Genomic DNA, 22,356 nt, shown 5'->3' on the forward strand with positions numbered 1-22,356 from the left:
CCACGAGGCAGAAGGGAAAGGAGAAAAAAAAAAAAAAAAAAAAACCCTTTCGAAGGGAACCCCCCCTCCCCCTCCCTCTCCCCCCTCTGTCACCTCACAACCATGTTGAAAAACAGGGTAAAAAAGCCACCAACTCCCTCAAAAGGGACCAGGAAGGCAACCATCAGAAGATATGGGCTAAGGAAACTAACTCTCCCATATTAAAACAGAGCCAGGACCAAGCGGACCATGGAGAACCGCAGTCACAAGAAGCCCAGATCAACAGTGTCACAGGCACTTCTCAACAGTATTTGAACGATTTGGGGGATAAAATTGCAAACAGTCCACAGGCAAATGGACATGACGAGAGAGGATCTGGCGGAGGCACTGCAAGATATAAAATGGGTCATAAACAAGATGGAAGAAAGGGTGGACACAACGAGAGAGCGATCCAAGAACTGACAGAAGACTCTAGGAGGAAGGACACTGTTGGAGCAACTGTCAAACGCGACCCACAACCTCGAGCTGCAGGGGACCTGGAAAAATCGATCCAGGCGATTGTTGACTCAAATGCCTCTTATGGGAGGTCCTAGACAAAGACCTCGAGGCAGTGGTCAAAACCATCTTCACAGACCTCTTGGAGACAAAGACCTCGAGGCAGTGGTCAAAACCATCTTCACAGACCTCTTGGATGCAGAGGACCTACCAGAAGTATTAAAAAAAAGAAAATAAAATACTTATAAAAAATAAATCGGGTCCACAAAGGGCCCGTCAGGACAGATCTGGGGGTAAGACCAAGGGACGTCTTTGTAGCCCTGCATGATTACACAACAGAGGAAAATATCCTGCAAAAGTCAAGGAAGATGAAACAAATATCCTACAATGGCGCTGAGATTCTTCTCTTCCAGGATCTGGCCCAGATAACTAATGAAAAGGAAAATAACAGCCCCAAACCGGTCAGTCCTCTGAGACAGACATCCAATACCGCTGGACCTTCCCGTTTGGTTTGATCTTCGACTGGCAAGAAACATCATTGAATCGCGTCCTATGAGGAAGGAGAAAGAACCTTAGTGATAGAAGAGGAAGACCAGACCCCAGGAGACTCCCCAGTAAAACCCCAAAGCAATCTCAAGGCATGGGAGTGGTCGTCGGTGAGACTTAAAAAGGACCAAGAAAGGAGGAGGGTTAATCAACTGCAATTGAAAAGGTCCTGTGTAAGGAAAGCCATCCCGCAAAGGACACCGCCAACTGACAAAGAATGCTAAGAGGTACAAAGGTCTACCAACAGTGCAAGCCTGGGGAGGGCAAATGCTTTGGGTGAACCTGGAGAGGTGAAATCTGGGGGGGGGGGAAGTGAGGGGCTCAAGTCTCGAGAGACTGATTCCAGGGGGGCTAGAGGCTGGTGAACCCTACCCAGCAGAGAGGAGGGGGGGGTGGGGGTTGGAGTAGGGACGGGGGGCGGGGGGGGTCCGGGCAAGATCCTACAGGGAGGCAACATATACAAGAAGGCCCCTGAGACAATGGCTAAACGCCCTAAATTTGCCATAATATCCCTTAACGTCAATGGGTTAAATTCCCTGTTGAAAAGGAGGAAAATTGAACAGTACCTACGGTGGGAAGGCCCTGACATAGTAGCCTTACAAGAAACCCACGTACATACTCGGGATTGAGATCAAATAAGAATACGGTGATTCCGCCAAATTAATCAATCCACTCACAAGAGCAAGAAAAGGGGCGGGGTGGAGGGGGAGGAGGATGCTAGCACTTCGGAATGACCTTAACCTTACAGTAATGGAGACTGACAGGGATGCCCAGGGGAGATATATAGCTGTGAATTTAAAGGGTAGGGGGAGGCATACACGATCTACGCACCCAATACAGTACAAGATGCCTTTATCCTAAAAAACAAAATCACTGGCCAGACTAGAAAAATGCGCAAAGGCCCCCCCCCCCCCCATTGTCCTGACGGGAGACTTCAACCTGGCCTGGGACCCCGTAAGGGACAGGAGCAAGAAGATTTTAAGGGCACAGGATAAAACCGCACGAGAACTGAAGGAGAAAATGGAAAGACTTGCATTAGTCAATGTATGGAGGGAAAAGGAGCGGGGCAAGGAGGGGGATTGCTTCTACACCCATCGCTCGTCTTCTAGGATTATGCATGGTCATCAAATGCTCTATTGGGACGGATATCAGCTATAAAGGTAGGGGCAATGACACCGCCAGATCATGCTCCCATCCTGCTAACAATCAAAAGGAACTAGGCCCCCACCAGGATTGTGGAGATGGAGATACCCCACATTCCTGTTTAAGGATGACATATTACGACAGGACATCAGAGAAGGGATTGAGGGCTTCTTTGGAGACAACTGTAGAGACATTTCAAAGGTGGGACGCGTTCAAGGCAAAAACTAGTGGGGGGAAGATCATTGCCGCCAAAGCTCGAAGGGGCAGAGAAATGACTCATCGAAAAAGACAGAGGGAACAAAAATCTAAGGACGTAATGTCCTGGATGGGAGTGGGAAAACTAAGGAGGGAATATAGAACCATAAGGGGGCAATTGGACATAATGCAGACCAGGGCGGCAGAATGCTCCCCCATAAACAAAAATACTACATTAAAGCAAGCAAATCGGACAGGCTCTTAGCTAGGATGTTGAGAAAGGAAGAGAAGGCTAAAACTATACTAACAAAATAACACTGAATGGGGTAGCACGAGTACTATCAGAGGACATTGACAGAGTTCTTCAGATATTACACCAAGCTATACAGCGCGGAAAACCTGTTAGAACAATTACAAGAGGGGTGCATAGGGAAAAGCACACAATTAGAAATAACAGAACAGGAGAGGGGAAACCCTAGAGCAAGATATCAATATCGAAGAAATTTGAGGTGCCATAATGTCATTACCCCTTAATAAGTCTCCAGGCCCGGACAGATTCACCTCAGAATTCTATAGGTCTTACTGTGAAACTTTGTTACCACACGTAATAACCCTATTTAACGAATTCAGCAGAGTGGGGTCCATTACACCATCCATGGAAGAGGCAAAGTTAGTTCTAATACCAAAACTCGGAAAAGACCAGACCGTATGTGGCTCATACAGGCCAATCGCTTTAATTATATGGATGCTAAGATATACACGAAAACATTAGTGAAGCGCCTAGACCAAATCCTCCCACACATCGTAAGCACAGATCATTCAGGCTTTGTTAGGGGCAGACAAATGAGTGAGAACACCAGAAGGATAGCGCACCTCAGCGAAGGTTAACAAAACATGCATACCTGCGCTCCTAATCGCCTTGGACGCTGAAAAAGCCTCCAACAGGGTGGAGTGGAGGTTTCCATTTCTCATGGGATTTAGGGATAAATTTGTAGCAAAGATCAACGTTAACTACCAGAACCCATCGTTGCATATAGCTATTAATGGCCAACTAACAGACCCCATCAAATAGAGTGCAGCACAAAACAGGGCTGCCCCGCCTCACCTTGATTCTATACAATCCATCTAGAGCACCTTCTGGCGTCAGTAAGAGCTAATAAGGAAATAGTCCTACTGCAGACAATGTGTTACTAAGATTAACAGACCCCAAGGCCTCCCTTGGAGCGATAGACAGAGATGCAACAATTTGGCACAACCGCAGGATTAAAAATAAACACCCATAAATCTGAAATCCTAAACTTGACAATACCAAGAGAAGTAGATAACCTCAAAAAGTACTCCCCCACCTCCCCCCGGCCCCCAGTATAGATGGGTCGAGAAGGCTACATCATATCTAGGAGTTAAATTGACAAGAACAACAGAAGAGCTATTTTTTGCCAATTACCCACCTCTCCAAGAAGCCATAAAGAACAAACTGATAGACTGTGGCCCACTAACGTGGCTAGGTAGAATCAATGCAATATCTTGAAGATGGTCATCCACCCCCCCCCCCCCCCCCAACTGTTGTATTGCTTCACGGCCCTCCCAACACAAGTACTCGCCTCCTTCTTTAAAGTCCTCCAAAAACACACTGATCGATTTGTGTGAAACTATTGAAGACCAAGAATAGCAAAAAGGGCAAGGATGATGTCGAGGTATGGGGGAGCCAGACTTTAAGGCATACTTCCTGGCGGCACAAACAAGAGTGATGAGGGACTGGTTGAGGGATGACCGGGACAAGATATGGAGACCAATGGACAGGGCAGTGGTAGGAGAGAACCTAGAGGAGGTACTATGGAAACCTAAGGGAGAGAGGCCATCCAACATGTACTGTAGTAAGATAGTGTCCGTGGAAGGAGACTCCTGGGACGAATTAATAAAGCGCACCCGAAACGCCACCCTTCCGTCCCCTCGCACACCAATCTTTGGTAACCTGCAATTCTCTCTGGGCATGAGAGGCAAGGCTTTTAGTAAATGGCCGGAGGGTGCCAAAAGATCTGCGACATGTTTGAGGGATCAGAAATTAAATCTCCTCATTACAAGGTGGATAATGGGTGGAAGAAGGGGAACGATTCAGATGCATCCAAATAAGACATTGGTTGCTGCACCCCTGAATGAAGGAAGCAGCGACGCAAACCCCAACTCCCTTTGAGCAATACCTACTGACAGATGTATAGTGGCAACAATTTACTCCTATACTAAACAGGGGGAGGACCCGGGACAAAGGAGATAGACAACACAATGGGAAGGGGCAATAGGACAACCAATACATGAAACAGATTGGGGAAACTATGGGTGACTATCCCCAGGCTCACAAGGTCCCTCTGGATCCAGGAAATATGGGTAAAATGTATGCTACAGTGGCATCCAACCACAGCAAATATCCATATAATGTACGCCTTAGGATCCAAACTATGTTAGAGGGAACGTAGAATGGAGGGAACCTGGAGCCATATCTGGTAGGAATGCCCCCATATCCAAGAGTACTGGAGGGTAATACAGGAAGCAGTTGAGGAAACCCTAGGAGTAAAGGGAGGAGGTAACAGAGGCTTGGCACTGATTGAACAAGTTCCTGGAAAAAAGTCAGAAATCCTGTCAGATGTGTGTGTTTGGAAGAGGGAAAGAAGTATCCGAATAGCAGGAGATCTTAATTCATGCTACCTTTTCTCAAGCCAGCGAGTGAAGGGGCTCGGCATGGTAGGGGAAAGAGGCAAGAAGTGGCAAAGATTATTTGAAGAATGGGACCTTATGGTTTGGAAACTTGATAGGGGACTTGTCCCCGGCTTATACATGGGAGGGAAATCAGGGTAGATCAGTAATTGACTACATAATCCTGTCCAGAGACCCATTTGACAGCTGCTCTGGGATGCAGATAAGACCCACCCAGAGAAGCGATCAGAATATGCTGGTTACAATGACATGACATAAGGGGAAAACAGATAGACCTTGTGGTGAATATAGGAGGAAATCGACAGTTAAAATGTCCTCAAAATGGGCAAGAGTTAATTAAAAATCTGAAAAACTTGTTAATTGCCAAATCATTGAAGCAACTAAGAGCTGCTTGCCAGCCAGATAGGTTCCAACATTTGCTATGGGAGTTAGATAGACCACAAATGGGAGGGAACAGAACAGTGCACAAGCATAAATATCAGTTCGATCAAACTGTGTGTTAAGAAAAGAGAATTGAGGAAGTTTTGAGAAAAGAAAACAGTGAAATTGGCACATTTCTAAGAGAAAAGAAAGTTCTGACCACAGAATACCGTAATTGGAACAGGGGCAATCGAGATCTAAAATTCCAACGCCAGAATCCCTCGCACAAAGAATATGCAAAACTACAGGGCCTTTGTGAATGGGGGGGGGTATGACTCTACAGAACGCGAATTGTGTCGGAAGATGGTGTTCCCATTTTGAATCCCTGTTTGGTAGAAAACATTCAATTAGTTCAATTAGATGTTCCCTGGTCTGAGAGTGTATCACTTGAGGTGGTAAGAAATGCAATTGTTAAATCCTCCAGCTCGAGAGCGGCAGGCCCAAATAGGCTAACAAATTCTATTCAAAAGGCAGATCTGGACTCCTGGTCTCTGACATTGTTATCTCTTGTTCAGGAACTCAATTGAGAAGAGACAATGGGCCTCATTAAGAGTATGCCGGTCTGGTTCTGCGAGCGGGTGCCTTTCCGCCAGCACTCGCTCGCAGACCTTGACGGATGCACTGGCACCGTTAATAACGGTGCATCCGTCCTCCCCATTGAGTCCGTTAAGACTCGAATGGAGGAGTAATTTTTCCCGGCGCCTGGATATAGGGAATTACTGGGACTGCCGGGGCTGTAATGCCCTGGTAATTCCCCATTGCCAGGCACCGGAAATAAAATGACCCTGGCGGCAGCCGAGCCCTTTTTACCGGCACGGCTACCGCCAGGGTAGTAATGAGACCCAATGTCCAGAGAGTTGGAAGACTGCAGTTATAGTGCCAATTAACAAGAAGGGCGGTCGAGCGGATCCGAACAACTACCGCCCGATCGCCCTTCTTGCCGTAGACAGTAAAACCTTTGCGGCTGCTGTGCTGCTGGAACTGGAGAGTTGGGCAGAGAGCAGGGGCATCCAGGATAGAGCACAAATAGGCTGTAAGTGAGGCATGTCCACAACCCTTAAGGGTTAGTAGTGAACATGTTGCGAGATGGTGCATGGCAGGCGGTCAATCCACAGATACATGTGGCTTTAATGGATCTTACTAAGGTCTTCGGCACAGTTAATAGGAACCAACTTTGGCGAAAACTGAAGGCTTAGGGGGATTCCCTTGAGACTACTGGCAAAACACCATCATCCAGGTTAGATTGGATTCCCAGGGACACTTAAGATCACTACCCACAGAGAGGGGAGTGAGGAAGGGATGAATTTTTCCTCCCTGCCTCTTTAACCAGCACCTGGCAAACCTAACAGATGTTTTGGATAAACAAGTTGTTGGTGGGAGGAAGATCAGCTGGATAGCGTACGCTGATGACGTTATGCTCATTGATTTAGCTCCCCGAGGAATACAGCAATTAATGGGGGCCATAAGCGAATATGCTTTGGCGAACGACCTGGTGATCAATTATAAAAAGACCTATTTATTTAGACTTTGCAACGGAAAAAAGAAACAAATAGCCCACAGGTGGTCAACGGAGACCAAGCCTATTGAACATATCTGGGCTTTAGACTTGCTGCACATCCTAACGTGAACCTGGTGGGGGAAAGGCTAAGAGGCAAAATAGATCAATTAATTGCACAAATGAAAAACCTTAAAGTTAATTACCGTCGATTCTCATTGGCCTCAACTATACGATTTTATAAAGGCAAGGTCATCCCTACCCTGCTATACAGTATGAATATTGAATCTCGGGCATGGAATCTGGATTGGGACATCTGGAGGGAAAGGTTTCAAGGCGGCCCTGGGTGTGCCGCCGTCCCTTTCCATGGTTTTGCATCGTTATGAGCTGGGTCTGCGGTCTCTGCGGACTGGCATGGAGTGGAGGCTTCTGCAATTGTATAAGATTATCAAACTTCCAAGAGAGAACCCGCTGTTCATAGATATGCATCGGGAAGAACTACAGCAGTCAAATGTTTTCATGAAAGATTGGACTAGAAGGGTAAATACTATTCTGCTAAAAATGTCAACATCAGTGGAGGATTTAGTTCTGAATACTGGATCAAAACAATTACAATGTGACTGCTGAGGCTCCATGGGACCACCCTCCTTTGTAAAAAAAAAAAACAATGAGGGTTTTACCCAGATATTTGAGCAGATTTCCGGATGGCAGCAGCAGAGATGTCATGTTAAGATTACAGTTAAATCTGCTGCCAACTGGAGAAACAGGGTCAAAGAGGTTGAGAGATATATCATGTAATGCTGCATGCTCATTATGTAAACTTGAGACACAGCAGTCACCGTCACATTCTGACCGTGCGGTTGTTTGCCCGATTTGTAAGTGACCAAAGATGGGTACAGACTATGGATTTTTGGTATCGAGTGTCCCCAGGGAATGAAACACTTCTGACAAACTCAAAAACATTAAAGGAGCTTGGCTTGTGTTAGGACTATCCACGAGGACTATCCACGAGAACTGGTGGGAAGCAGTGGTTTTTCTTTTGCTTTATTGGGTTTAAATTTAATGAGTTATTTGCGACTCTTCGTTGATTTGTAATTATGTATTGTGAATTTGTCTTTCTGCACTATGTGAAAAGTCTAATAATTGACTAACACATTAACAAAAAGAAGGTGATTTGGTGTCAACTTAAAAAAGTTAAATTAACTCAAGGGGAAGAGAGTGCACATGTGCCCTACTGGTTATAATCTGAGAAGTACAGAGAACATGTTGTGAATAGTCTTATGGGAGTCCTCTGTATGGTTAGGCAAAGTGGGCTGTGACTTGTAGTGCAGTTGGAGAGGGAGCTACTCCAAACTGAGATAGGAGACATTAAATGGTATGTAGTTTGGCCAGGACAGTTGCTCCACATGCACTACTACTTTAATGTGTACAGCCCAACAGCGGCCACTTCACTGAGCAAGAGTGTGGGATTTAAACTCAGTAACTATTGAATAGGCTGCCTTGTGGAGGTTTGTAGGTAGTCCTTGTGAAGGATCTGTAGCGTGTGAGGCAGAGTGCATTTGTAAACATCTTGCAATGCAACCTTTGACATGTAGTCACGTGCATGTTTGGAGAGGGAAGTAGGGTACATGAACAAGTAAAGCAGAGTGGTTTAGTACTCTTGGGGCATCTGCCTGGAGGGATGCCAGCTAGTCCACAGACTTGTGGATGCATTCTTTTGACGTGAGACGCAGTGCATCTTTGAGAAAAGTAGCCTGATTGGTGCATCTGCATAATGAGATGCACAGTGCATGTGGGGCCTGCTCTTCTGGTGGGTCATATGTACTGAGGTATGTTGTCATCAGGAGCAGAGTCAATTGTGGGCTTACAATCATATGTAGGAATATAACATTGAGCCACATTGAATGTTTCAGGTGGCATCAGTAATGTGGGGCAAAATGCATGGTGGGGTATAGTCTTACCCAAAAATGAGTACTGAGTGCAATCTTGGCAAACAGGTTACCACCTGCCCAAGGTCAGACACACTAGCTGGATCCAAACAGTCAAATATACTTTCCTCAAATATACTTTTCTGAAAACCATTAATCCTTTTCGTCAGAGTCCAAGAGAAGTATTTTCCCAGAGACCAATGGAAATTATATAAATGATGGGACGCAAGCACAGAACAGTTTAGCAAAGTACGCCAGTTGCTACAATATGGGGTTGGATAATTGTTTGGCAGGTAGTGGTAAAAACTATATTCCTGTGTCCTAATATCACCAATTCTTCTAAAACAAGAAGCATTGTGCCAAGTGCCAAATATCTGGTCTTCACTTGCCAATTGTGTACACACACAAAAATCACAGAAAATACCAATCAGAGAGAACAAGCTCAATTTTTGAAATCCACAAGAACAAGGATTAAACATTCTTCAGTACTTACCTTTCGGCATCCATGTTCAAGATCATCATTTGAACTTTTATTTCCTAAATGATCTACTGGATCATCACAGTTAATGAATTCTTCAGGCCTAGGGATGCAAAAAAAAAATATATAATAAACTTCGACCGAGGAAGAGACCACCAAATGGGTTTTTCCATAGTTCAAACCGGGTTTATTGCATAATCAAAATCACAACAGCAGAGTCTCAGCAAGTCTCCGCTAAAGGAGAATTTGTCCTATGCCATAATGCACAGTGGTTTAATGATGAATGTTAATTAACATGATGTTGAAGATGTATGCACTGACCAGTATTAACATCAATCCCTCTGTTAGTTCACATTTCTTGGGTTGTGATCTACCAAACACACTCTTAAGCAAGACTGAGCATGTCGAGGTGGATTTGCTTTCTTAGCTCTTTACCACCACCAGGCCACCAAATAAAGATATTCAACCACCTTACAGAAGTCATAATCGGTGTGCCTGTTGCCAAGTGCATACTGCACATTTTACCTAATTTAATTGAAGCGCAATTACAGCGACCTAGCAGCAAGATGGGAGAACCGGTCAGGCATAGAGGCAAGCCCGTGAGCTAGAAGGGAGGCACAAGGTATGCAAAATAGTTAATATGTGGGCCAGGCGCTTGCAGCTTGCTAAGCGAACACCAAGCATATGTTCTGGATCTCAGCAGGTGGCTCTTGTTGATCCCCAGTCAGTGACCTAAAGGAGGGGTGTGTGCAATTGCGGCAGGTGGTTGGAGAGAAACTGTACGCTGGAGCGTAGAAAGGGTTTCTGGCGACTAAAACAGTAAGGACATTTCAGTAAAGGATTGTGAACAGAGACTGGGAAGGCAGCACAGGTGAGCAGAGGGGACTGATAACTTGAAATGGGGGGGGGGGGAGGAGGAGGAGGAGGAGGAGGAGGGGTTCCATAGATTTTCTAGTAACAGCACCATTACCAGCTCATGTTACTAAGGTGATGCAAGCTTAACCCCAATCCAAATAAGAAAAATGACTTGTTTGGCAAAAATACATGCATCATTAAACCATCCCTTCATGGTTAGACTCGCCTTCCGCTCACACTTCTGCACAAATCCATGAGTAAAGGCCCCCAATAGGTCCACAACTCCTGACACCGCCTGTGCCGTATTATCTAACTATCCATAATCTTCAAAAGGCCAGGCAATTGCTCTGCCAAGATATTATGGTGCAACTTGGATCCGCTATTCTAGCCTAATTAATCCTCCTGTTTGACACCGCCTCTACTTTTGGGATACTAGGGGTATTACGAGACATGGATTCCCATCCAACAATCCCCCTCAATTTCAAACTGATTGGATGATGATCACTACTGGGGTCATCCACTGATTCGGATACTAGAATTCTATCCCACAGAGCTACTGAAAGTCAGAAACAGTGGAGGATCCCAAGTGATTGCTATAGGTCGGGAGGCCTGGAATATCCGGTGAGATACACCCATTAACGGCACGCACCCCCCCCATTCAATGAGAGAAATCAGAAAATTGTAGACCCTTTGCACACACAATAGCATCCTGCATCTGAGGTTTTTGGATATTTAGGGTGAACTCCTCAAGGGGATCAAATAGATCATCCAATGGTCCACCACCCATTTTAAGATTAAAGTCACCCCCAACACAAACATATCAATGTTGTCAACACTCTGCATCAACTGATCGATGAAGGCTTTACATTTTGACAACCTATTTGCCTTATGAGGACGAATCTAAAAATTAAGAATGGCTACCACACCCCCCTGAGGCGATGAGAGCAGCGGCATTTGTAGATAATCCATCTTGGCCTCTACAACTTTTACCTTACCATTCAAGGAAGTCCTGATCAGAATGGCCAATCCACCATAACATCTACCTCTTTTGATTAGCCGCTACCCCAGAAGATACATAGGAGCAGGGTCACTATTGCTCATGTTTCCTGCAAGAGTATCACATCATAGTATTTCAAAAGAAGAAAAAGAAAAATCACTATTTCTGGCTTTAAATTTCCCCCTTGCCCGTGCTAGATATTCATGGCAATAAATTCACCACAGAGACAGCATCCCTAAGGCTAGCTAAACCCTCCTCACTTTCTGGGCTTGGGTCTTTCCCACGCCTACAACCCCCAACAACCCTCGAACACACCTATATCTTGGGGAACGGGGAAAAGACCCACCTGTCAGTCTATTTCTTCCATAGTCAAAAGCGGGTCAAAGCGGTTTCATACCATCACACCCAATGGGGCCACCTACCTGGCTGGCTGGCTTCTGATAATAGGCTGGGCTAAATCTAATCCCCGGATTCAGTATAGGACAAAAGTTAGGGTTGGGTGAGACCTTCGCGGGTACAACCGTCTTCATCGACGTGTACATTCACCCATCAGACAGAGGGCCAATGTTGGACTTTGCCCCTCCCCCTGGGATTGGGTAGAAGTGCTCCAACGAAACCAAGCCACTAAGTAGCTTATCACCATTCAGTTTAAGGCCTCGAGATAGATTTTGTCAGGTACTTTAGGAGTGGATCCGCAAAGAAGACTACAATGTAATCCCCTTCCCCAGATTTATTGGTTGGTCCAATCCACCAAACCCTTCTGGCCATCAACATTTCTCTAGGGTTCATGCTTGGCCCAATTAAATTCATATTAATCCAGGGACTAGCCTTGTTCTTCAAATGGAAAACTACAAGAACTAGAATGCAAAGTAATGTTAAGCTAAAAAACATCCCTCAAGTTAGGGAAATGTACATTCAAGACTAGACATACATCAAAAATGGTATTGCATGATAAAATCACCTTCTAGTAGTCATTGTTTAATAGTCTACTACTTGGGATTACATATCATGTGAAGTAAAAATGACGTCAACAATTGTCAGAAACAATGGTTCATCAGTAAACCATCACTGCTAAGGAGCTTCCCATTTAAATGCTATGCTGCGACCATGAGGCCCCATTGAATTTGCAAGGGTAGCGGTGTCCGATGACATGTTCAACAAAAGGCATCCTCTTATCATAGCTGCAGCGGCGAAGCAAGTCTGCAAAACTGCTAGAGCCTCTGCTGCCATGCATGGGGCACGTCTCGCACTGGCCCGATTGAAAGCAAGGTATATACATTGGATTGCTAATCAAAATATTTGTATTAAGCAGTCTCCACTATAGATTCTGCAAGACAAATTGAGGCCTTGCGATGGGTAGAACACAATCAATACTTTAGTTTATTGTGGCCGAAATTAAGAGGCCAAATTGTAGATATTGTATTTCAAGATGAACATGAAGGATGACATGTGGATTTATGGGAGGCAACAAAGAGCTACATGTGGAGGGGAGTCGGCAAACATACTTGCAAGTAAGCTTCAAAGAGGGATATAGCCATTACCAAAAAGTGTTGTTCCTAACTGCTCAGGTTTTGTCCTCTGCCCATTTCCCCATCGACAAAAAAGGCTTCCATACATCTTACTTTCAACATTTATGGAAGCATTTTTCCTTGTGAAAGCCTCTAGGAAAGCCCATCAGTCTATACAAAAAACTCCTATATGGGAGTGCTACAACTCCTTAAAAGAATCTCCTGCCTTGTATGTACATCCTCTGCTTTCCCATCACATCTCTGCTCAGACCACACCTTTGGTACATTTTTTATTATTCCATCTTGTAATGCAAAATACGTTACTCTGGTCTGTTTCAGTATGGGTCTGTTTCAGTATCCAAAAATAGAAAACAATCATAAAAACACATTAAATGCGGGTTTGTAGGTGAGGCAATATAGTACTCGTGCCCAGAATCAACCATGTTTGCTGGGCACCTCAAATGAACCCATTGTACGCGTTTGTGGTCTTTGCCCAAAAAAATTAAATACAGTCTTCTTGATCCAAACGCACTTCCACTTAGCCCACCATGGTGTGGTTTCTGGTACATACACTTTCAAACACAGTGGTTGTTTGACTACCACCCTGTACAACTGGAATTTGTTGACACATCTGGGTTTCAGCCCAATGGTCTATTCAGTCTCCCCAGTCTATTACAGGAGAGCCGCCTCCATGTTTGCTGGGCCTTCATCAGGACTCATAATGGATGGTTTAACCCCTCTTTTGTTCATCGATCGCTGTGTGTCTTAATTAAAACATCCCCCTTTCCCACAGCTATACTCCCTGCAGAAAAATTCAAAAAGGGGGTGCATGCGTTAGCGTCAAAAGTATGCTATTTAATGTAATCACCTCAGTGAGCCCTTCAGATGCAGGAGTGTCACTTACTTGGGGCCTATTAAGGACCCCACCGAGGGAACAAATCCCTTTTTGGGGCGTTCGTAACAGTTCACAAAACCTCTCTCCACTTTAATTTTGCTTTTTAGTCAAGAACGAGGTTCTTCTGCAATGCAATCTTTCAGTTACCTCTACAGGCATACATTGTTTTGAGAAATATTAAACTGGACAGAGTTATCACTTACTATTTACACTGTCCAGTGCATTTGTATCTTCTTCTCCACATTTGCTGTGTGGCTGTGCACACGCCACTGTCCTTACTGGACAAACATTTATCCTACCTTCCCCTGTGGATAATGTAAATAAATCTATTCAAACGTTGGTCTCATGTGCAGTTCTAATTTTAGAATAGCTATCTCTGCTGCAAACGTCTCACTCGAGCTGCTCTTACCTCATAGAAGATAAGGTTTGTGTGATCGCAGCATCTCAATCACATTAGAAACAGTGTGTGCAGACTAGAGTGCTCACTTTTCTCCAGAGGAACGCATGTGTAGCAGCTATCTTGGAGGGATGAATGATAACAGCCCCCAATGTGATGGATATAAATCTTGCTCAATGTTACTGAATTCGGATAAAGATGAAGTTTTAAGCAGCCAAAATAGAAAAATCGACCTCCGGCTGCAGTGCTACTGTTCGGTGCAGCTTTCTTAAAACACACAGCCAACTTGATCATGCTGCCACAAGCGCTAAAGGTGACACACAATGCATGTCACCCGTCTCTGCTCTGTGGAGCTCCTGTTGTCCTGTAATACGCTCTACCACCCTCTGTAACCACATGTCCGGTTGATACTAAGTGAAACTTATGTGCGTTGCCGAACACAGCGGCTTACTGTAGCCTTGTTATGTGTCGTGTGCCTCAAAAGGAGTTGGGCAAGATTTTGTGACTCCACCTGAACATCACATAGCGTGGGACAGCTCTTTACCAATATATTGGTGTTGTACATGCTGTCACTGCACGGCTCATATATTCCTGGCCTCATGCTCACTCCTAAACCTGGGCAATGTGATACATTTTTGGTGAAACCATGTTAGACAAAACGTTTCATCTATTCCCTAACTTGTACTGTTAACGCTCTCATTTTGTGCCCTGGGTCCTCCCACGTAATGATGATGTCATATCCAAAGACCATTGCTACAGTTAGCCTCCATTTGTAAGCACGTCTCAAGCCCTTAAAGAGAAAGCGACAGTAGGAGAGGGAATGAAGACGGGGCACTACAGATCAGATCTGGAGTTATTGTGAAATACAAAATTTTGGAGGATGGGAGTGTGGAAAGGTTTTCAAAACAAACCTGCATACATACAGTAAACTCAAATTGTACAGTTGGTATAGTTCCAAAAACTATCCGCATCCAGTCTGTGCTTAACTCCTTCATGCAAATCAAACAACGATATCTACTCCGATATAAATCAATACACCCACCAGCCAAACTGTTGGCAAAGGCCACTCAAAAAGATAATCAGTAAAATAATTAAATACCTATGTATTAAATACCCTCTGCATTGTCCACAAGGTTTTCTGGGACCTGGGTCCAAAATATCTTCAGCTATCCCTCCACAAATACCTCCCCTCTCAAGATCTTCGCTCCTCTACCTCTAACTCCCTCCAGGTTAATTGTTTTTCAAAAAAAACAGCTGGGGGTAGATCTCCATCTTCGGCTGGGGCCTCCCACTGGAACAGCCTCCCTGCCACTCTAAAACATGAGGAGAACCATCTCCAGTTCCGGAAGCACTTAAAGACCTTCCTCTTTGTTTCTGCCTTCTCTCCCCCACTCCCATGCTGACCCGGTCTCTTGGCACTGTGCACCTGGCCAACCTCTTTCCTCTGGGTCGAGGTATCCGCTCACCCTGCCGCCCTCCTGCACGGTCTCCTGGCCACCTCTTGCACTGGATGGACTGTATCTGTACCCATACAGCCCCCCCACCCCATTTTCTTCTTCTCTGCACTTATCAGACTTACCAAGTCTGTCGCCATAAACACAGCTCTTGCCACATGCTGGCTGCACCATCACAGTTTATTGCCTCCTTTCTATTTTTTAAAAAATGATTATTCATTTACCTACTCTCCCCTGTTCTGCACTTTCCACTCTCCCCCTTCCATGCACTTTTTCCCCTTTTCCCCGTCCCATGCACTTGCGCGTTCCCAAGGTCACTGGGCCTAGTAAGATTGTTGTTTTTGTGTTCTCCTTGTTTCCCCACTCCCTTGCGTAGTCGCGCTCTGAAACACCTGTGTACGAGCGAGATACAAATAAAATATCATATCATGTTTAAGAGTCTGTTGAGCACACTGGTGACATATATGCTCATGATGGCATCTGCAATGAGTGAGGCAGAGCACATTCTGAGTCGTGCTCTGGTGGGGCATCTAGTGAGTTAAGGAACATGCATTCTGCAGGCGATATTAGTCAAAGTACCTCCACCGTTTAAGAATAATTTGAGACACCACAGCTGTCGAAAACTTGCTACTCCATATCTTAGTAACAAACACCACATTAGAGTTCATAGACTTGCAGTGCAGGATACAGTCCTCTCGAACACTCTAGCGCGTACCCAGCCCAATATACTAGACGTGATCTAAAAAGAACATACTGGTACAATTATTTTTTGCAGTTGTAGTACGCTACTCTGTCACCGTTCATCCATTTCCCCACTCCCATACGACTATACAAGATCACCCTGCATCTTACATTTTGTGCTCCAACTTCAAAGTGATACATTTCTGTGTGTATGCACGTTTCAAAAAAAAAAATAATGAGAGTTTGTGCAAATGAGGTTCTATCTGGCATATGATGGCTATTCTTGGTCATGAGTCTACAACTGTGCCCAGGCCAAATTTGAATATGTCTACAGATAAAATATATATATATATATATATATATATATATATATATATATATATATATATATATATATATATATTTACACAGTAAGTTTTATCCCTCACTATACAGATTGGACTTCTTGTTTGCGGGTTCAACTACTTAAGACTCCTCAGCAAAACTATACCTGGAATCAACAAGTAGCAACAAATGTTATTCTGATTTAGGCCCGACCTCCACATATGCTGGATGTTGATGAGAATATAGGTCCCCGTCTCCTCTAGAGCTTACAAACACCATACAGTCTTGTATCTATGTTCTATTCAAGACACGAACAAACAATATTAATGGTGATTTTGTATACCACATTTGTTACACTCTTTTAGTGCATTTGTTGAATGTTTGTCACAACCATATTTGTCACTCACTCTTTCTTTTTTCCAATGCATTTGTAAAACAAAATGAATGTACTCTGATTTAAGATGCATATTATGAAATAGCATCTTCTACATATATTTTTGAAAAAACTTTAAAAAAGCATAAAATATGTTGTGTACCTACTAGCACTAGCAGAATAATAAAAGTATGCTATGATGCATTTCCATAAGGGTCTATCTCTTGCTCATCTTTTTAGAAAACCTATGACAGTCAGCTAAATAATATAACCACTGTCATAACTAGCATGCAAAGAAATTCAGCCTTTACCATATAGGTAAATGGGCCTAAAGTAAGTGGCAGGACGCCTCCCCACTTGTTTCAAGTATTATTAGCTCCCAAGTCCTTCCACTTGTTCATGAGCTTACCCTCCAGTTATAAGAGAATATAGGTCTTAATCATGTTGGGTCAGATAGATGTTATCCCAATAGAAAAGAGAAATTCATGTTGCGCGGACCATATTAATGTTAAAAATTGATGCAATATTATGTTGTAGTTTTGCATGCATTTAGAATAGAGGTTTGTTAAAGGTCACCTTTAGTGTTATTTTGTGTCAAGTATCATACATTTTAGATTTGTATACATGTAGCATCATATTGTATGAATATAATATGGGAGCACATTGTGCTTTTGCACAAACGTTTTCATATGCAGTAGTTTGAACACATGTACATAAAAATGGACATGCACGTATTCTTGTTCGGGGACAACTGACTGGCCGCGGAAGAATATATCGGTTGGCAGCTGAAACCACATGGGAACGGCTATTTGGATCTGAAATAGAAGAGCATGGGCCAAGGGTTTTCAGCTTGGAAATTGGTAAAGCAAATGGCCGAAGAAGCGTTGGCCACCTGGCACTGTCAATCTAGGGGTAGTAGCTAAATTGGTAACAGGGCCACTGTTAAATGGATTAGCAAGAAAAAATTATAATGGGAACGGAGGCCAGATGAAATGAACTGGTTGTAGCTCACGGGAGAACCATGGGAAAAGAACATAGCAATGTTGTATCATATGTTGATAAAGGGGAGACCCAGCATGATCGGGACAAAGTTGTAGGGATAGAGGCCAAGGAGTTGTCAGAGATAAAGGTGCATATTCATTTTTGTAAAAGAAGATTTGAAAAAGAATGCTGCGTAGGCACGAAAAAAGCAGCAGCTAAGCGTGTCCAGAAGAAATTAGCTAAAATTAATCTGGAAGTAGCGATGATTACCGGCTCAGCGGAAAGACAGCAGGGAAGCTTTTAACTACTGTGACAGAATCAGAATGGACCATTGGGTGTGCTAAGGCAGATGGGAGTGGAAGAGTAGCATTGCATAGAGGACATGGTGCATTTGGTGGGATGAGGCCCCAGTTGATTGGGGCAATGGAAGGTCAGTATGGAGGGCTATACAGAGTGCAGTGCTAGTCTTGTGGAAAAAAGGGACATAAGAAATTGTCGGAATAGATCTGTGTATTTTTCCGACCAACGTGCTAATGCAGGGGGATTTGTTGGCAGGTTTACATGCAGTTCTTATAACAGATGCCACCCCCAACCCTGCCATAAGACCCAGGATCTGTGCAACCACCACTGGTTCGGGTTGGTCAGACACCGGTGACTGAAGTTGCACAGAACTATATACCTCAGTCGGTCATGCCAGCACAGGCATCGGTACAGACATGGGATAAGAAAGTTACATCAAGGAACAATGGTGCATTACTCTGCAGCAAAGGTTTTTGGAGGAATTCCTTTCCCACTTTCGGGTGCCAATGTGTATCCAGATTAGGAAAGCCCACAGAAATCTCTAGCATGTCCAGTCCTGTCTGTTACTGCTGATCCAGAAGACGACCCCAGGTAGGGGTGACAATAAGGAATCTTTTTGTCTTCGATAGCAACAGGAGCTACAAGGAAGGGGGGGGGAGGGGAGTGTCTTATCAGGTAAAACGATGGACGCAGAGGTTTTTGCAGCATTCCTGTTGGTTCAATACACAGAGGATCAGCCTATCAAGGTGGTCAATTAAAATGCATCTGCTCCCTTGTTATATCGTAAGGATACACCAGTGAATTTTTTGGATAGGGACATACTCAGCAAACTAAACAGGACCATTGCATTCACAGAGAAGGTATTATATGCTGAATTCTAGGGTTGTACCCAGTAGAAACAGCAGCGCTTGCTGTATGCACGTTACATTGATAGCGTGATAAGGGCGGGGGGGTTGCCCGTCATGCGGCTTTTTTCTTTTATGGTGTCATGGTTGTGCTAGGATAGGTCCCTAGGATTCAAGACAAGACTTGGAGAATACCACTTGAACTTTTTTTCAACCTACAAACGCACAAGAGATAACACCATGTACCAATATTACTATAATATTAGAGTCAGTGATTATCAAAAAAGAAAGGCTTCAGTGAGCAAGTTCTGTACATTAGTAGTCACAGGGCATAGGATGAGCACACCACTTACCTCAGTATGTACTGCAGCAGATGACTAGAAATCTACAGAGATTCTGGGCAATGGGCTTAGAGAATACCTTAGGGTCTTAACCAAAGCTGTCAGAATTATATCTTTACAGGTCGAGTTCATTCATCAACAGTCGACTGCAACGAAAGATCGCACCAATGGATCTGAAGAGTTGAAGCATCAGGGCACGCTGCTCGGCTTATGAGACAGGCCGACACGGCTTCAAGACTCTAGGTGGCCCGTCATTCTTGATCTACTTAGAATCCCCGGGCTAGCGCCATGAAGAATTGTCCACACTGAAACCACAGCTAAATCCACTGGCGACAGCATCAAATCCTCTATGGAGAGATCCTCTGACCACCTCCTAAATTGAGACTACAACCTTCCACATCGAGTAACATACTGCACACATTAGAATGCCTTGATAATGACCCAGGAGGGTCGAAACACCAGTCGCCTACAAGAATAAATATAGGATGCTAAACCAATGGGACCTTCGTTTTATAAATATCATAGACATTCTTTTCTTCCAAATAAACCATTACCCAGCGCATGCGATAAGGGTTCCATGGGAACGGCTATTTTGATCTGAAATAGAATGGAGAGCATGGGCCAAGGTTTTCAACTTGGAAATTGTTAAAGCGAATGGCCGAAGCAGCATTGGCCACCTGCTGATATCAATATAGGGGTAGTAGCTACGTTTGTAAAAGGTTGACTGTTAAAATTGATTAGCATGAAAAGATTAAAATGGGAACGAACGCCAGCTGAATTTAACTGGTTGTAGAGCACAATTAAAAGGGGAGAGAACTCTAAGAAATAGTATCTGAAGTGTCAGAATGCTTGGAGAAATGAATTCATGCTCAATCAAAAGAGCATTTTTGTTAGCTCTCCATAGGCTCTAAGCGTCCATACATAAACCATGTGGGTCAGATTTAGCATTGCAGGTCCATGGCTAAGTGGAAGCAGTACTAAAAATGTATTTTATGGCATGTGCGTCTTGCAGGGAGAAACCAAAGAAGAGGGTCGAGCTTGTATTTTGCAATGTCATGAAAATTATTCAAGGAGATGGTGCCACAATGGACGACAGCCAATGGGATTGTGGGGATTAGATTTCCTTGTATAGGGCAAACCCATTGGAGAATGATGTGAAAGGGAACTGTGGGAGTGTGTTAAGTGTTGTGGAAATGCACACGTATCCGTTCTGTGGTTCAGAGAGACTCGGGTTAGTTCAATCTCCAAAGAGTTGTCTAGCCTCTCTCCCAGCGGCCGTTGTAAAATAAACTTGATTTAATGACGATCTACATTTACTTAAGAGGTGGGCTATTTTAGAGAACAGAGATACGAGGTCAGCCCCGACAACCATGCATATAATTGTACAGGCTCTGCTTCTTAAGTGTCAAGTGACAGCATCCTCTAAATAGGTGAATGATACCATCCCTTTGCATACAATAGTACCTGCACATAGGAGGCTGCAAGTGGCATTTAACATAATCAGACTCACTGACTTTGTTAATGCCCGACAGTTATGTTTGCCAATTCACAACCATAGTGATCAACATATCTGTATGGCCCATAAGAGCTTGGTTAGCTTCCGACCTACTCATACCATTAACTACTTTCTACACCCCAGTCCAACAGGCCTCATTAAAATAGGCCTTATTTATATATTGAATATTTATATATGAATTAACTCCATGTATTATTGGCATTAACTCTTATGTGTTGTAAAATGTGCACTAGGAAACCACCACGGGACAGTTCATGTGTAATGGGTCACATATGATGGAAACACACTTGAAGTTAGATTACACTAATTAGTTCCTTTGTTGCTATAAAAAAAAACAAAATTAAAAAAAATGGCAATACTCACTATGTGATGCTTTTAGCTCATGCTCCTCAAATTTTGATTTTTACCACTGCCATATAAAACCAGTTTGGTTACACCAAATCCTTGACACTAATGAACATCTGGAAGCAAAGGTTGCGATTATATAAAGAGGCATTTTTACACATCCACAATCACCTTCATTTTCGGATTCTCGTAATGTATTACGTTCTGATCTCAGTGTGATGTGTACTCAATTCCTCCTCAGACTACCCACTAATGACCACACACTGTCCAATTGATTTATTCGAACATTCACAGCAGCATTTTTATCCGTGGCTTTTAAACGTCATTAGGAGCATCTGACCCACAAAATATGATGCCAGCCTTGTGAAGACATCTTTTGTACTGCCAAGAGTAAAATAAGCCGTATCAGAAGGCAAGGACATGCCACAATGCCACCCAGTAGCCATCACTGGTCCGGAACACTATGCAGTGCATTATGCGTATGCACATTTGCTAAAAAGCAAACAATTTGGCTCCACTTGAGAAAGGTGTCCCTTTTATACATGGTCTAATAGAAGGAATTTCTCATGCATGTTTTGAAACTCACCATAAGGGTGTTTGCAAAACATGCTTCAATCCAAAGGATTTCAGCCTGCACTACAATGGTGATCCCCGGTGAGGGTTAAACATGTTTGTGGTCACCTTCAGACTCGAGAGGATCTGTTGAGAGTTGGTAAAGCTATGTATAAAAAAGTATTAAAAAAAGTACAGCCCTACAAGAGACTTCTCAAATTGAGTACACATGCTTGAACTTCCCGAGATGGTACTGGAGCATGCATACTTGCTAGAAGAAATGACCTATTCCACACTGACATTTCAGATGGGTTTTCTGCACTCACCTGAAACATTTCTAAAACACACCTTAACTTTGATGGTGGCGTATGTTGAGAAGTCATCGAAAATCATAATTTTCCAAGCTGGCCTTGCAGCAAAATTCTTCTGCACTGTATTATTAGGGTATTTATTCAGCGGGGACATATGGGAAGCAACAGAGCGCTTTCCAGTCTTAGTGGAAGAAACAAACAGTGGGAAAATCAGATCACCCAGTCTCAGGTGCGATGGGAAGTGGTGTTTATGTTAGGGAGGAGTCGTTCCTTGAAGAGGTGGATATTGAGCT

General features: G+C 43.8%; 1 protein-coding gene across 1 annotated transcript in view; it reads right to left on the reverse strand.

Moving 5' to 3' along the window:
* Positions 1 to 22,356, reverse strand: part of TM2D2 (TM2 domain containing 2) — a 48,683-nt gene that overhangs the window by 9,459 nt on the left and 16,868 nt on the right. The window contains exon 2 of the mRNA XM_069617918.1: positions 9,404 to 9,491. Within this exon, the coding sequence (XP_069474019.1) occupies positions 9,404 to 9,491 (88 nt within the window). The remainder of the gene's footprint in view (positions 1 to 9,403; positions 9,492 to 22,356) is intronic.

This window comes from Ambystoma mexicanum, chromosome 10, assembly GCF_040938575.1.
Source record: "Ambystoma mexicanum isolate Mex_15411 chromosome 10, UKY_AmexF1_1, whole genome shotgun sequence".
Classification (NCBI taxonomy): domain Eukaryota; kingdom Metazoa; phylum Chordata; class Amphibia; order Caudata; family Ambystomatidae; genus Ambystoma; species Ambystoma mexicanum.